This window comes from Pseudoliparis swirei, chromosome 11, assembly GCF_029220125.1.
Source record: "Pseudoliparis swirei isolate HS2019 ecotype Mariana Trench chromosome 11, NWPU_hadal_v1, whole genome shotgun sequence".
Taxonomy (NCBI): domain Eukaryota; kingdom Metazoa; phylum Chordata; class Actinopteri; order Perciformes; family Liparidae; genus Pseudoliparis; species Pseudoliparis swirei.
Genome location: NC_079398.1, coordinates 4,759,822 through 4,778,716, shown reverse-complemented (window position 1 = coordinate 4,778,716; position 18,895 = coordinate 4,759,822). Strand labels below are relative to the sequence as shown.

General features: G+C 47.5%; 2 protein-coding genes across 3 annotated transcripts; both read left to right on the top strand.

Annotated features, from left to right (window-relative positions):
- Positions 1-838: 838 nt before the first annotated feature.
- On the top strand, positions 839-12,983 carry grhl3 (grainyhead-like transcription factor 3). The gene is made up of 15 exons (XM_056426793.1): positions 839-920; positions 2,442-2,616; positions 2,711-2,772; positions 3,485-3,746; positions 3,840-4,079; positions 4,701-4,812; positions 4,961-5,055; positions 7,334-7,492; positions 7,608-7,677; positions 7,762-7,886; positions 9,779-9,804; positions 9,897-9,982; positions 10,103-10,188; positions 10,560-10,624; positions 11,979-12,983. The coding sequence occupies exons 1-15, from the start codon at positions 904-906 to the stop codon at positions 12,094-12,096; spliced, it is 1,698 nt and encodes a 565-aa protein (XP_056282768.1). The 5' UTR covers positions 839-903; the 3' UTR covers positions 12,097-12,983.
- Positions 12,984-13,585: 602 nt separating this feature from the next.
- Positions 13,586-18,327, top strand: cldn23l (claudin 23-like). 2 transcript variants are annotated; one of them, XM_056426783.1, is made up of 4 exons: positions 13,586-13,675; positions 13,811-14,782; positions 15,271-15,312; positions 15,432-18,327. In XM_056426783.1, exon 4 carries the CDS (start codon positions 15,624-15,626, stop codon positions 16,377-16,379), a length of 756 nt encoding a protein of 251 aa, XP_056282758.1. In that variant the 5' UTR covers positions 13,586-13,675; positions 13,811-14,782; positions 15,271-15,312; positions 15,432-15,623; the 3' UTR covers positions 16,380-18,327. The 2 variants fall into 2 exon arrangements, with proteins under 2 accessions (XP_056282758.1, XP_056282759.1); XM_056426784.1 differs by lacking the exon at positions 13,811-14,782 and having other exon boundaries at positions 13,605-13,675.
- Positions 18,328-18,895: the final 568 nt, after the last annotated feature.

Below are 18,895 nucleotides of genomic sequence, written 5' to 3'. Positions count from 1 at the left end.
ACGTCTCAAGGCAGCTTAATTATAGTCAATTTAATTTCAAAGGAGCACAATGTGCTTTACAATTCAAAGGATAAAAAAAGTCAGAATGTTATAAACATTAAACATATGCAACACAATTGTTATAACAATAAAGTAAATGATCTTTATGGACATCAAATACAGACAGCGGCTGCAATTCTAAGTTTAAGAACAAAACAATTCAGTTTGAATCCAATTGTTTTAGGTTAAATGCATTTTTTATTCTGTTAAATGCACAACCTTTTTTTATTCCTGTAATGTTTCAATTGTATTTGGTTGAAAAACATTAATTTGTCAAATAAGCTTCCTTTAAGCCCACCTCTCTCTATTCTTTCATCTTGGATCCCAAGAAAAGGAAGAAACCAAAACCTGTGCATGACATGGAAATAAAGGGGGAGAGTGAAAAAAATGATACTGAAAAAGTATTAACATGTTAAAGCTGAGTTCCAGGCTTTTCTCATGTCATTACCAAACCTTTCACACCTGTGGGATCCCCGAGCTCGCTCTTTTATTCACTTTCATGACATTCAAAACACTCTTTGCCTTGGATTGTCTTGCAAAGGGCTCTCTGCGCTGCACACAATCACACACATGCAAGCCGGTTTCTCTCCAGCCTGTGAAGAGTTAATGATCCTACACCTGTCCTATCAGACACCTGTTTCACTCCTCTCAGCCAATCAGAGAGGAGAGGGAAACTCACCGCTGACATGAAATCAATCTGGGCCCGGTTCAGAGGGAAATCACAACACTTGACTCATCTGCGTGTCACTGGTCTCCTCTGCTAGCCTGACACACACACACACACTCCCTCAGAGAGAAGCTCACACACACACAGCGACCAGTTGAAACGAAAGGATCCTATTCCGGCTGACTTGGATTGGAGACATGACCAAAGAGACTGAGTAAGTGTTGTGAGCATACCTTTTTTTCATATCCTAAAATATGTGCTTCATCCAGATGTTTGTGCTTTTTATCCACAAAATGAAGAAAAAAAACATTGTGATACAAAACTTTACTTTACTCAACGCTGGTATTTTAATTATTTTGGTCTGGGGGGGGATATACCCCCCTCCTCCCCCTTCCTTCTCTTAGCAATGAGACCCCCATGTGAAAGATCCCTGTTTTCAGGACGGTTTGTTCTGGAGGGACATTGATACGGCGGTGGCGGTGGTGGGTCTGTTTAGGATGCCGTTGTTTCTGAGCTGGGGGCCACAGAGCACAAAAGGGGACCGGGAAATAAGAATCTCCTCTGGAGGTGTTGAACACAGACAGAGGGCAGTGACAGCATGTAATGCATCGAATTACATAATGGTGAAACCCAAGGACCCCCCCCCCCCCCTTCTGTGTAAAAACATCTGCACTCGGCTGTTTTCTTTGGGTGGGAATAGAGAATAAGAATTGGAGTTTGGTGATAATGATTAAGTCTGCTCGCTGTGTGAGAGGGAGAGACAGGTGCATCTCAGAGCAGGTGTATGGGATGAGTGTTTGTAATGTAGCTGAAATATCAAAGAAACGGACTTAAACTAAAGATGTAATCTCGTGTTATAATGCACAGTATTCCATGCTGCAGTAGGTCTAGTTTTCCAGATGTGGGCGTTTGGATGCAGCGCTCTTGCATTAATCCTTGTGAGAAAGCCGTGGACGTCTCCCTCCGCGGTGGTTCTGCTGTGGTCGGGAACACCTGTGGTCTCGTCCGCCTGTCGGCACGTTCAATGAGCTGTTGATCCACAGCAAACTGCAGCTATTTGTTCATTTGCTACTTCAGGCAAACTCCAAAGGGGGATTCTCGTGGTGGGCGGGATATTTACAATCCAATGTCACCGTGAGTCTCTCCAAGCAAATCAAATCCTCCAACCCCCCCCCCCCCCCTCCTCCTCCTCCACCCACACACACATTTTGTGTGTTGTATGGAAAGCCAGAACTCAACACATGTGGTTATTTACTTAGTGAGAAAATCATCGTGTCATCTCTTTTAAGGTCTATGCAAATAAGAGAGTTTATATAGGATTCAAGAATGTAGTTGTTGGTGCTTTCACAACTCCAGTAACCACAAACAAAAGATGTGTGTGTGTGTGTGTGTGTGTGTGTGTGTGTGTGTGTGTGTGTGGAGGGGGTGTTAGTGGGTGGCCTTTGGCTTTTTCAACCTTTTTGACACCGCTGCTTCTGAGGGATGTTACTCAGCTCTGTGGTTTTGCAATCGAAACCCTCCATGCTCAGGGGCAAGTATGTGCAGCAGGTCCGTTTGACAGGGTGAGAGTATAAACGTATTCTCACTCTGTCAAACCCTATGTGTCAAATAAGCATTTAAATGACTTGAAACTATTTATTTTCCTTTGTGAGCTCTCGATAACTCTGCGTTTGTATCCCTTTTCCTCTGTTCAATCTAATCTATATCCCTGTCAACTCTGTCCTCCACTCTGCAGGACTGTGGGACTGGTCTTTCAGAGCGAGAACTTCAACTATAACCGTTACAACAACTACGCCATGGACTCCTGGTCTTACATGGAGAGTCCGGTCCTGGAGCAGAACCACCCCAAACCCAGACTCCACCCAGGAGACGACCTGGCCGCCTTAACCATGCTGTATGAACAGTGCAAGGTAGAACACGTGGAATCAGTCGTCATGACAACTTAACTCGATGTTAATCCCCGAAATGAAGTCTAACTTTTTGCATTTTTTTCATCTTTTCCAGAACCAGAAAGATCAGAAGAGTGGTACCAGCAACCGCATTGGCAACATCTGCAAAACAGAGAGGTAAGACACAAGTCCGTCCTCATCACAGGTTACACTCTTTATTATACCAAGGACAGTGCAGATGAAATTAAAAGCAAAATCATAAGAAAAAAATATATTAAAAAACTATTATCCCTTTTAAATTAATAGTTATTTCAAGAAAAACTGCATGATTAAGAACCAGTTTCCATCCCTTGTTGTCACTGAATAAAGAGCATTAAAGAGTGTGGAAGAGAAACAGAAAGGCAGGGCTTTGGGAGGCCATACACAGGTGAGTGGGTAATCCCCAAGTCAAACATAGTCAGGGGATTATTGTCCACCTCTCCAGTCCCTCCATCCATCTATCCGCCCTCCATCATTGTCTTGCCTAAAGAGTTTCACAACAGGCCTCCCTCTGTCTTCACTGAGCCCTCCATTACTCCATCTTGTGAGGTGGGTGAGGAACGGCCGGCGTTGTCCCCTCACACACTTTGAACGGGGAAACTCAAACACAGAGGAGAAGAAAAAGATGGATTAAGAGACAAACAGTACCCACCCAGACTCCACGCACGTCTTTCTGCAGGTAGCTGCAGTAGCTGCCTGATACATATTTGCGCAGGCTGTCTGCAGGCGTCCGTCATGTCTAACACGCACTCCAGGTCGTCACTTTAAGGTCCTTTTGCTTCCTCTCTCTTTGTAACTGGATGCAGTCGTCGCATCGCAAAACTGATCTGTTTCCCCCTCGTTCCGCCAGAAATCTCACCAACACCAATGAGCTCGTTTCGTTGGAGGCGTCCGCCAACGTCATGAAGATCCTCTCCGACGGCGTTCCCTTGAGCCATCTCCAGGAGGCTTTGGGATCCAAGCAGAACGCCTCACTGCCCAACTCCGCCCCCACCACCTCCGACACCTACGCCACCCTGACCAGCGTGGTGGCGGACACCTACGACAAGCAGGAGCTCAACATCATCTTCGACTCCCTGCTGACCGGCAGCTTCCCCGATCCCAGCGCCGAGGTGAAGCCCCGTTTCCCGTGTTCTTCCATGTGGCGTCGCTCCAGTCCTCTCCCTCTTTCCTGTCATGAACAAATGTCTCTTTGTGAATTTCAGACTCTTCCCTATAGCGATCCCTTCCCGAATGACCAGTCCAGCCCGGTCTACTCGGGCTCCTACACCGGCTCTCCACCAGAGAGATTCAGGAATGAGTTCCAGTTTTCCCTGGGAGCTCCTGTGGCTTCTTCCTACAAGTCCAGTGAGCTGCCCATGGTTTACCTGAACAAAGGCCAGTTCTACCCCATCACTCTGCAGGGAGTGGACAGCAGCGCCTGCCTCACCGCCACGAAAGTCAAGGTGAGTCACGGTCACACCACATTGTCAGGAAAGCAACAACCACTTGTTGTGATGTTGAACTGATCCTCCAGAGTAAGCTGCTTGAAAAAAACATTGGTGACTATTGTTCCTCGTGGCATCCTTCCCTTCAGGCTTTTTTCGCATGATTATATAAATTCTTTGCGTGCCACCGAGCCAACCCTTCCCAAACGTATGTCCCTCCCATGGAGCCAGCTCCTCTGTGACTAACCTGCTGACACCCTGCACACTGGGGTGGCACCATTAAAATGACTGTGTCCTGCCCTGTATAATTGACTCTTACGTAACGAGGCCAGAGTGCAGCGGAGCTTAGCTAAAAAATAAAAAAAAGGAGTGGACGAGGACGGGGGAGGGTCTGGGGGGAGGTGCGGTGTGGTTTTAAAAACATAGGCGACACACCTTTTCTTTGTCGAGCGAATCCGAGGATAAGAATACACACACACACACACACACACACACACACGCTCACTGCAAATAACTCATGACAATGAGGGATTTGGAGTGATAAATTAAACGCGATGGAGATTCTTTCACATCTTGGCCGGCGAACGAATTCCACTCGGCTCGGCAAACGTATCTGACCGTCTGCTTTCCCCGCTTCAGACCGTGGTGATGGCCGTGTTCGAGAATGACAAGAGCCCAGAAATGCAGCTCCGCTTTTGGAATCACTGGCACGCACGTCAGCCAACCGCCAAGCAGAGGGTCATTGACATCGGTATGTTCCTCACACATACAAAAACACCTGTAAAGAGACGGCGAAGGAGGCCCTCGCTGTTCTGCGATGTTTCCAGGAAATCAACACATCACTTCTCTATTAACAAGTTAAGAAGATTGAAAATGTTTTTTTTTTTCACCCTCTATAGCAGACTACAAAGAAGTGTTCAGCGGGATTAGCAACGTCGAGGAGTTGGCCTTCAACGCTCTTTCCTTTGTCTGGAACCCCAATGAAGAGGCCAAGGTAAGCACACACACACACACACACACAGCAACATGCAAATCTGTTTTTATATAACCTGGATATGTAAGGCCGGTAGTCTGACGAGGGAAGGCACAGAACAGGTGGAGGATTTAGAAGAAAAGAGAGGAAAGGTAGAAAAGGGAGGTGTAGAGGAGAAGGAGTGGCCGAGGAGGGAGGGGAGGAATCCCAGAAATGTGTTTGGCCCCGAGGCTCCTGTCACCACGGCAGGGAGAGCCGCCACGGCTTATCCAAGCTCCTCTGTGGCCCAAAGGCGCTGGGGCGGGGCCACCAAACCGGCTGCAGGTGGAAAGAAGCAGGAAGAGGATCCATTAGCAGAAGGATAATGAGGATAGAGAAGTGGAAGATTAAATAAATGAGAACAATTGGACGTCACTGAGAAAAACATGTTGGAGGTCCCTTTGTAATCGTGTACATAAAGGAAAGACATGCAGGAAATAGGCCTATGTCAGGAAGTAGGCCTAGGTCAGGAAGTAGGCCTATGTCAGGAAGTAGACCTATGTCGGGAAGTAGACCTATGTCGGGAAGTAGACCTATGTCAGGAAGTAGGCCTAGGTCAGGAAGTAGGCCTATGTCAGGAAGTAGGCCTATGTCAGGAAGTAGGCCTATGTCAGGAAGTAGGTCTATGTCAGGAAGTAGACCTATGTCAGGAAGTAGGCCTATGTCAGGAAGTAGACCTATGTTGGGAAGTAGACCTATGTCGGGAAGTAGACCTATGTCGGGAAGTAGACCTATGTCAGGAAGTAGGCATATGTCAGGAAGTAGGCCTGTGTCAGGAAGTAGGCCTATGTCAGGAAGTAGGCCTATGTCAGGAAGTAGGCCTGTGTCAGGAAGTATACCTATGTCAGGAAGTAGGCATATGTCAGGAAGTAGTCCTATGTCAGGAAGTAGACCTACGTCAGGAAGTAGGCCTATGTCAGGAAGTAGGCCTATGTCAGGAAGGAGGCCTATGTCAGGAAGTAGGCCTAGGTCAGGAAGTAGTCCTATGTCAGGAAGTAGGCCTATGTCAGGAAGTAGGCCTATGTCAGGAAGTAGTCCTATGTCAGGAAGTAGGCCTATGTCAGGAAGTAGTCCTATGTCAGGAAGTAGGCCTATGTCAGGAAGTAGACATATGTCAGGAAGTAGGCCTATGTCAGGAAGTAGTCCTATGTCAGGAAGTAGGCCTGTGTCAGGAAGTATACCTATGTCAGGAAGTAGGCCTGTGTCAGGAAGTAGGCCTATGTCAGGAAGTAGTCCTATGTCAGGAAGTAGGCCTATGTCAGGAAGTAGACCTATGTCAGGAAGTAGGCCTATGTCAGGAAGTAGACCTATGTCGGGAAGTAGACCTATGTCGGGAAGTAGACCTATGTCAGGAAGTAGGCATATGTCAGGAAGTAGGCCTAGATCAGGAAGTAGGCCTATGTCAGGAAGTAGACCTATGTCAGGAAGTAGGCCTATGTCAGGAAGTAGGCCTATGTCAGGAAGTAGGCCTAGGTCAGGAAGTAGACCTATGTCGGGAAGTAGACCTATGTCAGGAAGTATGCCTATGTCATGAAGTAGGCCTATGTCAGGAAGTAGGCCTGTGTCAGGAAGTAGGCCTATGTCAGGAAGTAGGCCTATGTCAGGAAGTAGGCCTATGTCGGGAAGTAGACCTGTCAGGAAGTAGACCTATGTCGGGAAGTAGGCCTATGTCGGGAAGTAGACCTGTCAGGAAGTAGGCCTATGTCAGGAAGTAGACCTATGTCAGGAAGTAGACCTACGTCAGGAAGTAGGCCTATGTCAGGAAGTAGACCTACGTCAGGAAGTAGGCCTATGTCAGGAAGTAGTCATATGTCAGGAAGTAGGCCTATGTCAGGAAGTAGGCCTATGTCGGGAAGTAGGCCTATGTCAGGAAGTAGGCCTACGTCAGGAAGTAGTCCTGTCAGGAAGTAGGCCAATGTCAGGAAGTAGGCCTATGTCAGGAAGTAGTCCTATGTCAGGAAGTAGGCCTATGTCAGGAAGTAGGCCTATGTCAGGAAGTAGGCCTACGTCAGGAAGTAGTCCTGTCAGGAAGTAGGCCTATGTCGGGAAGTAGACCTATGTCAGGAAGTAGGCCTATGTCAGGAAGTAGACCTATGTCGGGAAGTAGACCTATGTCAGGAAGTAGTCCTATGTCAGGAAGTAGGCCTACGTCAGGAAGTAGTCCTGTCAGGAAGTAGGCCTATGTCAGGAAGTAGGCCTGTGTCAGTGGTCCAAAACATGAGCGCAACATGATGTGAAAGACCTTCTCCTTCCCCCACAGGTTTACATCGGCATCAACTCCCTCAGCACGGACTTCTCGGCTCAGAAGGGAGTGAAAGGCCTTCCTCTGAATCTGCAGATCGACACGTACGACTTCAGCTCAGGAAACAACCAGCTGCTGCACAGAGCCGCTTGCCAGGTCAAGATTTTCTGCGATAAGGTACGTCATGTGACATTTCCCTTCGTTCGTCTTTTCTTATGCACGCAAAAAAAAAAACAGGAGGAGTTTGTGGAGTCCAAGTCGTGATTGTAACAACGTGATCGTGTGTCCTCAGGGCGCCGAGAGGAAGATGCGCGACGAGGAGAGGAAGAGAAGCAAAAGGAGGGTGAAGCCCGACGCTAACGGTGAGTGTTGCCGACGGAAACCGGGTCTTAAAGATATTGAGTCCGTTTTACAGAGTGTGTTCTAACTTCTGCTTTTGTCTCCAGCCAACAAGTCTCAAGTGAGCAGCTCCATGGGCAGCGACTGCACCTTCTTCAAGACCCTGGATGACCACATCACCCAGCCAGTTCTCTTCATTCCAGAAACACACCTGTCCAGCTTACAGCGCATGGTAGGTCCTCAGATAACTACCTCTCCTCTCCTCTCTCCTCTCCTCTCCTCTCCTCTCCTCTCCTCTCGTCTCCTCTCCTCTCCTCTCCTCTCCTCCTCTCCTCTCCTCTCCTCTCCTCTCCTCTCCTCTCCTCTCCTCTCCTCTCGTCTCCTCTCCTCTCCTCTCGTCTCCTCTCTCCTCTCCTCTCCCCTCTCCTCTCGTCTCCTCTCTCCTCTCCTCTCCTCTCTCTCCTCCTCTCTCCTCTCCTCTCCTCTCCTCTCTCCTCTCCTCTCCTCTCCTCTTCCTCCTCACATCTCCTCTCCTCCTCCTCTCTCTCCTCCTCTCCTCCTCCATGCTGCTCCTCTCTCCTCCTCCTCTCCTCCTCTCCTCCTCTCTCCTCCTCTCCTCTCCTCTCTCCTCTCTCCTCTCCTCTCCTCCTCTCTCCTCTCCTCTCCTCTCCTCTCTCCTCTCCTCCTCCTCTCCTCTCCTCTCCTCTCCTCCTCCTCTCTCTCTCTCTCCTCCTCTCCTCCTCCATGCTCCTCTCTCTCTCTCTCCTCCTCTCCTCCTCCATGCTCCTCTCTCTCCCCTCCTCTCCTCCTCCTCTCCTCTCCTCTCCCTCCTCTCATCCTCCTCTCCCTCTCATCTCCTCTCCTCTCCTCTCTCCTCCTCCCCTCCTCTCTCCTCCTCCTCTCCTCTCCTCCTCCTCTCCTCTCCTCTCCTCTCCTCTCTCTCCTCTCCTCTCTCCTCCTCTCCTCTCCTCTCCTCTCCTCTCCTCCTCCTCTCCTCCTCCTCTCCTCCTCTCCTCTCTCCTCCTCTCCTCTCCTCTCCTCCTCTCCTCTCCTCTCCTCTCCTCCTCCTCTCTCTCTCCTCCTCTCTCCTCCTCTCCTCCTCCTCTCTCCTCCTCTCCTCTTTCTCCTCTCCTCTCCTCCTCTCCTCTCCTCTCCTCCTCTCCTCTCCTCTCCTCTCTCCTCTCCTCCTCCTCTCCTCCTCTCCTCTCCTCCCTCCTCTCTCCTCTCCTCTCCTCCTCCTCCTCTCCTCCCTCCTCCTCCTCCCTCCTCTCCTCTCTCCTCTCTCCTCTCCTCTCCTCTCCTCTCCTCTCCTCTCCTCTCCTCTCCTCCTCTCCTCTCCTCTCCTCTCCTCTCCTCTCTCTCCTCTCCTCTCTTCTCTCCTCTCCTCTCCTCTCCTCTCCTCTCCTCTCCTCTCGTCTCCTCTCCTCTCCTCTCCTCTCATCTCATCTCCTCTCGTCTCCTCCCCTCCCCTCTCGTCTCGTCTCCTCTCCTCCCCTCTCGTCTCCTGAGTGAATCATGTTCCCGACCCCTGCATCCCCGTAGGCAGTAGCACAGGCACGAGAGAGACAGGGAGAAGACTGTGGGAAAGTATGCACTGGGAAAAGTGGGCTGGGAAGGGGAGGGGGCGGTGTCAGTGAAAGTGAGGCGAAACGCAGACCTGGGATCAGATGAGCTAATTGGAGTCGAAACCAGGCACAAGTACAAGCCGCTACAGCTACTGGCACTGAGGGGGCTTACTCGCAAAAACACTCTCACGCGCACACCTGGCACAACACCGACACCCTCAGATTCTCTGGAATTTTTCACACACAATCGCAATAACTGCGAGTTGAGAGTTGTGTTCAGACAGGCCGGTTTGGGAGCGTGTGTAGCGGGGAAAGGATGGATTTCATTTAGATACCACTTTCATTTAGTAATCGTCTTTGATTGGCCAGTGAGATAAAAGGCAGGATGGTCTTATCGTGGTTTAGAGGTTATGGGAAATGAGGTCTTAAAGTAATGATAACGTTCATCTTTGAAAGTATTGTGCACAGACAATGGTGGGAAAGGTGAATTTAAGCAATGCTTTTATCAGTGGAGTGGTGTCTAATCAGATCTCTGGGCTCCTCTCTGTCGTCTCTCTAGGCCCCTCCCATGGACGAGATTGATAGGTGAGTGAAGACATTAACAGCCATACATCACAACAAGTTACTTCTGAATCTGTTTTTAGAGTTTAATGTGAACGTCTGTTGTGTTTTCCCAGGAGTTCTATGAAGAGATTGTATCCAGGCAGAGAGCAGATCAGCTCTGCACTCAGCAAACAAGCCTGCAGAGAAGACCCACAGAGAGGTACGCGGGAATCTGAAAGGCGAATGTTAAAAACAAGAAGGCGCGATTAATAGTGAAACAATTAGATGTCCTTGTCTTCCCAGCTCAACGTTTTTAATTCCTTCTCTCACGTTCCCACAGTTCTGCTGTACGTGAGGACGCACACTGAAGAGGTGTTCGATGCGCTCATGCTCACTGCGCCGACACTGTCCGGCCTCCGGGACGCTGTGAGTAACACGACCTCAAGTAGTATCTCACCTCGGAGGTGGAGGGGTTTTCACTTTTTTCCCCCGTGAAGGGTTGTTTGGGAGTTGTTCCTGATCCGATGTGAGGTTAAAGGTCAAAGGTCAGGGATGTCTATGGGTACAGATTGTAAAGCACTCTGAGACAAATTTCTAATTTGTGAAAATGGGCTATAAAATAAACAGAATTTTGTTGAATTAAACGTAATTGAATTGAGATGAACCTCACACCTCCACCGTGTCTTGGATGATGCCTTCCAAAACCTCACATCTGTTACCGTACATTATCTCCCAGGGGTATTGTCTGTCTTTCAGCAGAAGACCACGCTAACTCTCATATTCCTTTCTTCACTCAGGTTTCAGAAAAGTACGGTTTGCAGAAAGACACCATTGGGAAAATCTACAAAAAGTGCAAGAGGGGGTGAGTAACTTATTATTTCATGTTGTGTCCAAGTTGGTTTAAAGTTTTGCGTTTGTATGAATTCGGCACTCAGCCTGTGGTTTAAATGTCATCCTCCTTGAAGGAACTCATGTCGACAGACTGGTTAGGTAGGTTAGTTGGCTCGGTCTCCTGGAATGTGTTAATTGTAGCTTCTCCAAAAGAAAGGCCGATGACTGAGGGAGGATGAAAAGATTTCAAAAGCTTTGCGCATGAGTCACGAGCAATTGTTGTCTTTATGTTTTCATAACCCAATCGAAACATCAGGAAGTATTTCGGTGTTGAAAGAAATATCTCGTGTCAAAAAGTTAAAGGCTTCCAGTAACGAACTGAAGGTTGATCTATATTAAACTGTCACGAGTCACAGTGCCATCGGCTGCACTTGAAGAAAGGTCAGATGGGTTTATACGCGCTGATTTTTGGTACTTTATATTAAATGAATTAAAAAATACTGATACAAATAAAAAGCAATTGTCGCCTCTTCTCTTATAAATAAAAAAAATATACACTTTTATTAATCCCCAAGGGGAAATTAGTGCTCTGCATTTAACCCATCCTTAGTTATTAAGGAGCAGTGGGCTGCAGTGATGCGCCCGGGAAGCAACTGGGGGTTCAGTGCCTTGCTCAAGGACACTTCGACTTGCAACTAATGGGGAGAGCCGGGATCGAACCCACAACCTTGCGGTTGCAGGATGGCCCTCTTACCCCACTGAGCTACAGCCGCCCCTTCGATTACTCTCAAAGATCTACGGCAAAATGACGATCGTGTGGGTCACCTCCTGGGGAGTAACAGAGGGATGTTTGTCTTGAGATGTAAATAAGAGCTCCTGACAGAGACTCAGAGCACCTTTGGGTGCTGCTCCTGCTGTTCCCTGCTCGCTGCTGGCAGCTGTCACTCGAGGGGCTCGGCGAACCGGCCGGGTTACATTCTCCAGGCTGTTCCCTCCCTCTTCTCTCACTCTAGTCTTAAATCAAACCTGTCACCGCAGGCAGAATGCAGGAGCCTCTGGTTGACGCAGTCATTAAAACCGTAAAAATGTCGAGGTTAGAGTTGGTGGAGAAGGGAGAAGGTGACCTGATTTAATAACACGACTGATGTCAGAGAGATACCGCCACTGTTGTTGCCCTGAGAAGTGTCTCACAAAGGAATGGCGTGCGTTGGAAGCCAAGAAAACGCTGGCAACCGGTTGCCTGTGTAAAGAGACGCATTATAGAGGCAATTTTCATATCCTAGCTTTAAAGTAAAATGTGTTTACATATATTTTTCTTCTTCCGTGCGCCACGTTTTCCTCGCAATCACTGAGATAACCTTGCTCATCTTTTCTTTTCTTTTTAGGATTTTCATCAACATGGACGACAACATCATCCAACACTACACCAACCAGGCGGCCTTCCTCATCGAGATGTCCGAGGTCAGCATCGGCCAGTTCCAGGTCACCCTCATTGAAGTATGAGAGCCAGCGTCCAATCAGCCGCCTGCTCCTTGGAGAACGCAACGCATTGCAGCTGCTGGTGTGATCCATCTCTAATAGCACTGCCCAGTAAAGACAATGTAAGCCGTGGACCAATGAGAGACCTGGGCCCGAGAGAGAGAGAGAGAGAGAGAGAGAGAGAGAGAGAGAGCAGTTCTTCAGATTTCGGTTTAAAAGGTCAAGTCAGTTTTCTGGATGTTGTAAATACCACTCGGCCCATGATTCTGTTATTTGACATGCAACGTAAGAGCAATTATGTTGAACAGCCTGTACATATATAATGTAAATAGAATTTAATATGACCGTGTTTTATGAACTAGCCATGTGCATGTCGCAAATCCATTTTTTTCACATAATGCTATGTATTTCAAATTTTTTTTTTACAGAGGTTGCTAGTCTTGCTGCTTTTAATGTATCTATTATTTCTTCTCCAAGAGCCAATGGTGCGTTTCCCTATACCCACAACCTACTTGTGATGTTTTTTCACTGCTATAAGTATCTTCCTGTAGGTTCCTGTTAGTTTCACAACTTAAATGGCCCGACGGCTTAATTCAGAACCTAAAGTCAGACATTTCCACCCATTAAAAACCACACATAACTTAGTATTGGCCATCATATAGTCCAGAGTTGTGGACATTTCCTTCCTTCATGGGACCCACAGAGTTTTCCTGGAAACAGTTCAAACCCCCCAAACCCTGAGGCCTCATTGTATGCGTGTGTATGTGTGTATTTTTTTCCCTTTTACGTTACGCATCATTTCAAAACAAGCATGTATCCCTACAATATTTCATTATTGTATCATGGCAATTCTGGTTGTATTTGTCACATCTTGCCTCTTTTGTAAGAAAATAAAGAAAATGCATAACCTATCGGTTTTGTGGCTGTTGCTTAATTGTAGATACAGATCTGATTGAAAAGCTAGCCGTTCACAGCAACGATCAATTATTAATAGTGTTGTTGTTTTTTGTGCATGCATAAATTATATATTTCTTCTCATCTTGACAATAAAAGAGCTGATTGCTTTTTCAGCTCTCTCTATATAGATAAAACAAAACCACGTATCCCATCTTTGTGAGGGGGAGTGATGGGAGGGGGGGGGGTCATATGTAGATGAACACACACAAAATGTTATTGCGTTTTCAGTTTTCTCGCAGCTCTGTGTGATCCAACTCGGCAGCACACACGAAAAGCGTTCCGTATGTGGTGAGACTGACGGCGGGGGAGGCAATCCTGCCCTAGATATAACCCAGACACCCTTCAGCAAGTGGGAGAGAGGCACGCACACACACACACGCACACACACACACACACACACACACACACACACACACACACACGCACACAGAAAGTGAGACAGAGAGGCAGACGGCCAGGGCAAGCAGACAAAAACAGGCGCAGACACGAGGACAAACAGAGACGGCTGAAGCGAGGATAAACGGGAAGGAAGAGAGAGCGAGAATAAGGAAGAGGTGGCCGCTCCATCTCCCGCTGAGAGAGAAGCACGTGAGGAGAGCAGGGAGGCAGAAACGTGCAGTTAGAAAGCAGCAACCCCTCCTGAACGGTAAGCGGCGGAGACGACGTGGATCGCCTTTGTATTCGCCCGCATGAGAGAATGCGTCTCGTTATTTAATCCCATACAGCATATTCATCATGTTCCATTCACGATGAGCCTGTTGGATGTTGCGCCTCTCCGCAGATGTTTTCATACCATGCGCCTCTTTGCCATCTCTGCACGGAGAACGCACGGCTTTTAAAACGAGCACGGCAACAGTGACGCGTCGATGTCCTCACCAGCGTGTCATCTCATCTCTTTCCCATCAGTCTAAACGCGATGCCATGTTCCTAATGGCGATGTAACGTACACTGTAATCCTAGACAACAGGTGAGACTTGGAGATTAGCTATGTGTTTATGAAATGACACTCAGAGCATCCAGACCTACATTGTCGTGGCACATTTCTATTCTATTTGTGATTCAACTTTATTCTGGTGTGTTCCATTCTTGTTCATGCTGGCAGAAATGCAGTAAATCTTTCCTGTGTATTCTCAGACTGAGTCGTCTTTGATCCATTCCAACAATTAATGTTCCATCACCTTCAAGTTCGATCGGTCTAAAGTATCCGCAACTCCCCGGAGACATTTACAGAAGGGAATATTTGACCATTAATTGGATTTAGGCATGTAGCATAACTCATAGGCTGAGCATCCTCTCCAGAGTGCACCAAAACCAGTACAGGCTTAAAACATGTATTTCCCACCATCATCCATACACACCTGTTGCCAGTTCACAGGTAGCATACATCTTTAAGATGATCTACTTTATGTCGTGCTACGTTTTAAAATGAGATCAACATAAAAATACACAAGAAACTCAGAAACTATGTATTTTGGCCTCATATGTCCTCATCATATTTCCGTCTTATCCAAGACGGCATCATGTTATCGCTGTTGTGTGTGTTTGTTTGACAACTATTTGACTGATTACAGATGCCTGCATGTGTGTGTGTGTGTGTGTGTGTTTGTCAATCTGCATTAGTCACACACTTCTTCAAGTTGCTTTATCTTCAGAGGGCATCGCTTCCTCTTCCTGTGCAAGACCTTGCAGATGGACTCGCTCTGCATTCAGACGCTGGCCTGACGTCATCACAACCTGACTGAAGACTTTCAAGGTCATTGCTGGCCATCAATTGTCAAGCTTTGAGAAAACAACAACACACACACACACACACACACACACTCACTCACCCTCCTACAGACACACACAGACATGCACGACTGAAGTCGAGTATGATTTGTTACACAAGCTGTTCAGGTATTGTACAGCAAGGAATCCCACTAGGTTTTATGATACCTAAAGTAACACACACACACACACACACACACACACACTATCACGTTGAGACTGGCCAGGTATCGTATCCTAGCAACAGAGACAGACGTCTTACCGTTCAATCGTATCCTGTCCAGCGCTGAAGCAGTGGAGCCGAACCTCCTCCTGCCTTCTCCAGCTGGAGCACTCGTCTCTGCTCCACCTGTCCCCCCCCCCCCTCCCTTTCTCCATCTCTTTCAACCGACATGTGACCCCACCCTCACACACACACACACACACACACACACACACACTTTCTGACTGAATCTTTCTCTTTCACTCCGACAGTCACGATGAAGAATCTGCAGCTGAAGGAGTTTTGACCAACAGGTAATGAATGAATTTATATTTTTGAACTTGTGTTCTTATCACATGTACTGACTCCCTTTGATTTATACTTCTTTGTGAAGAAAATATTGTTCAGTATAAGTTCTTTGTTTTTTCCCCAGACACAGATCAGCAGTGTGTGGTCAGAGGAGACATTTGTCACTGGATTGTGAACAATGAGAAACAGCAGAAGACATTTTATTTCCTAAACACTTACTAGTGCACAGGTACCGTGCAGCCCATCTGTTTCCTTTTGACTAATTAGTTCTAAGTCTTGATAGTTTCTGTCGAGAATCAGAGTCGCACCCCTTACGATGCACACCCCGGCCTCCATGGTGACGGGGATCGTCTTTGCCCCTTTGGGATTGGTCCTCGTCTTCACTGCCGCCATCACCCCTCAGTGGAGAGAGGGGCGGGCCCGTCTGGGCGCGGCAGCCTCGGGGTCACTTCTTCGATCGGGAGGAACGGGTCAGGGGATGGGGGCCAGGTCCGGGTCGGCGGAGGCGCTGGTCTTGCTGCGCTCCGATGGACTTTGGGAAAGCTGCCTGCAGGTGGAGAACTCCGAGCTGAAGCAGTGCTGGCCCGTGGCGGGTCTCTATCGGAGAGACCCGAGGGTTCGCCTGGCGCAAGGCCTGATCCTCACCTCGTTGTTCCTGTGCGGCACTGGCATCGTGCTCGCGTGCATCCGGGTCCGGTGCTGGACAGATATCCCCCTGAGAGGCGTGGCAGCTGCAGGCGGCCTCCTGGTGGTGACGGCCGGGCTGCTGAGCCTGACTGCGCTCGGGGTGTACAGCCACAACCTGGCGCGACTGGGGATGCCAGATCCGAGCAAGGTGATCAACAACCCCAGGGTCCACCACCTCAGCCTGCATCCGGCCGGCTCGCTCTACTTCGGGTGGCTGGGTTCGTGTTTGCAGATGCTGGGCGGCGGCGCTCTGCTGTTCAGCTTCAAACGGCCGAGATGCCCGGCCTGCCCTTCCTGCCCGAAGCTACCCGTCTGCCCCGCATGCCGTTCCTGTCCCGAGATCACCGGCCAGCCAGACACCGATGGACATGAAGTCAGCTGTTAGAAGGTGAAGCTCACACTTAAAGTACTTTAAAGGTCAAATGAATGACCAGTTATGTGAATGTCCAATCAGTGTTGGTGGGAAATGGAGCCAATCGAAGCTATAAATTCATCAGTCAGGTTTTAAATTGACTTACATTCATTTCCTGGAGATTTACCTGAACATCTGCAGCATAATCCTAATCCTGACTCGAACCTTAACCTGAACCTAACTTTACCCGAACCTTCAACCAAGTCTTAACCCTAAATTGGAATAATTGGCTTTATGTGTCCATCCCAAATGTCCCTACAACACGAGTGATACACACAGACTCCAAAGGAGAGCCAACAGTCTGGGTTTCTCCCCCGGGAAGGTCATCGTCGTGAACTCGAATAAATACGTCTGCATGTCTGAGTCAGGAAAACATTTTGAAATGCGTCCTCGTCCATTAGGTCCTGTGCACTTATATTTTTGGATGCCATTTTTGCTTTTAGACAGAGAATAATAATAATTCAGACTTCTCGAGCGCTTTTCCAGGTACACAAAGACGCTTCACAGGGGACAAGAGACAAACAGAACAAGACAAAAAGAAAGCAGACAAAACAAACAAACAGGACGTGTGGAAACAAGAAGAGAGGAAAGCAGACTGGAGGAGCTGTGTGGGTCGTATCGGGATCAGGGGTCGTATCGGGGTCAGCAGGTGAAAGAATTGGAAGATGTGTTTTGAGGGCTTGAATAATGGTAGGGCGAGAGCCTGACAGATGTGGATGGGGAGGGCGTTCCAGATGGGGGGGGGGGGTGCAGCTGCTGAGAAGGCCCGGTCCCCCCAGGTCCGGCGCTTGGTCCTGATGATCTTCAGAGCCTGGCCACCAAGATGAATACAAGCTGCATGTAGTTCTTCTTCGCCACAAACGATGATGAGGATGAACTATTGATTTTGCAGCCACAAATGTAACGTGCCGGGTCACTGGCACCGGCACAGGAATGTATTTCTCTGATCGATTACATTTAAAATCAACACTGATTGGACATCCGCAGAAAACAATCTAAGAAAAAGGAAATCCGGTCACATGGGAACTAAAGTCCTTTTCAACTCATCAGCTGATAAATCTGCCAACGAAGGAAACTAGTCAATGTAATAAATGAGTGTGAACCAGAGGACATTACCACTACTTGATTACTGGACTCGTCAGCTCAATGAGCGTCAAGGAGGTGCGGTACCTTGACGTAGACAGAAACATCGTTTATATTTAGGTGTCAAATTCAAAGTGATGAATTAAAGTAACGATTGTTTCAGAAGTTCATCGTGGTTGAAAGTTCCTACTGCCTTTGACTGCAACATGTAGTGAAACGTGACTGAAGCATCTTTGTGCTGCCTTCACTTTGTAGCCTTTGGACTGTTCGCTGTGTTTGTGTCTGATCAAAACTGTGAAGTGTAAAACTATTTGTGATGAATTCAAACGAGTTGCTTAGATAATGTTAGGCCATGAAATAAGATCATTGAACAAGCTTGTTTTAGTTCCCGTTATGGATTAAAATAATTAAACCTGAATTTCCTTATTCTGTTTTACATTGATGTAATTGTTCAGTAGTTGCAATCTTGCTTTTTTTAATGTTCTCAATTCAGGCCTCTTGGCCAGGTCATCATTGTAGATGAGAATTGGTTCTCAATAGATTTTACCTGGTTAAATAAAGGTATAAAAAAGAAGTCACTGGAGGCAATTTTTATAAATCACATTATTGTTAGGACATTACACAATTATCTACCTGCAGGGTAAATCTTTATTTAATGATTATGATATTCCGGCCTCGATAACCAGAACAGTGAGGAGAAGAAACGTGTTTGAGGAGGACGTACAACAGGAAGTTCTTTGTGCTTTGTCAATTATTCGTTGGTGTTAACGTATCACAGCGTGTTCATACTTGTTGGTGCATTCTGTATTAAATAAAACATTTCAGCAATGTATCACTGCATCCGAGTGCTATTGTTTTACATGCCATGGGTTATTTGGGAGTTTTTCCTGATCCGATGCGAGGTTTTGGGGCAGGGATGTCTATGTGTACAGATTGTAAAGCACTCCGAGACAAATTTGTAATTTGTGAAATTGGGCTCTACAAATAAACTGAATTGAATTGAATTCAAATCAGATTACGGTATGTTTTAATAGAAACAAAGCTGGAATTAAAGACCGTGTCTCCACGAGAAGCAGAGATGGTCTTCGCCCACGCCCAGCAGACGAGGACGCTTCAGTGCATGAGCGACAGAGACCCGTGATGTGAACGCATCACGACCTTGATGAGCGGCTCAGACGTCCTTCAGCGAGTAACAGAGAAACATCGTTGTTACCAGAAGTCCAATATATTGAATTTGGCACCAACCTGAGTCACAAATTTACAATTTAACAAAGGACAGCAAATGTAGGCAGAATAAACTCGACATATACCAGTACTTTGTACTTCAATAGACCAGGTATGTCTTTGAATTTCTTTTTTATTTCAGAATTGGCCTGTGAGTCTCCTCATATCAATAGATTGATATG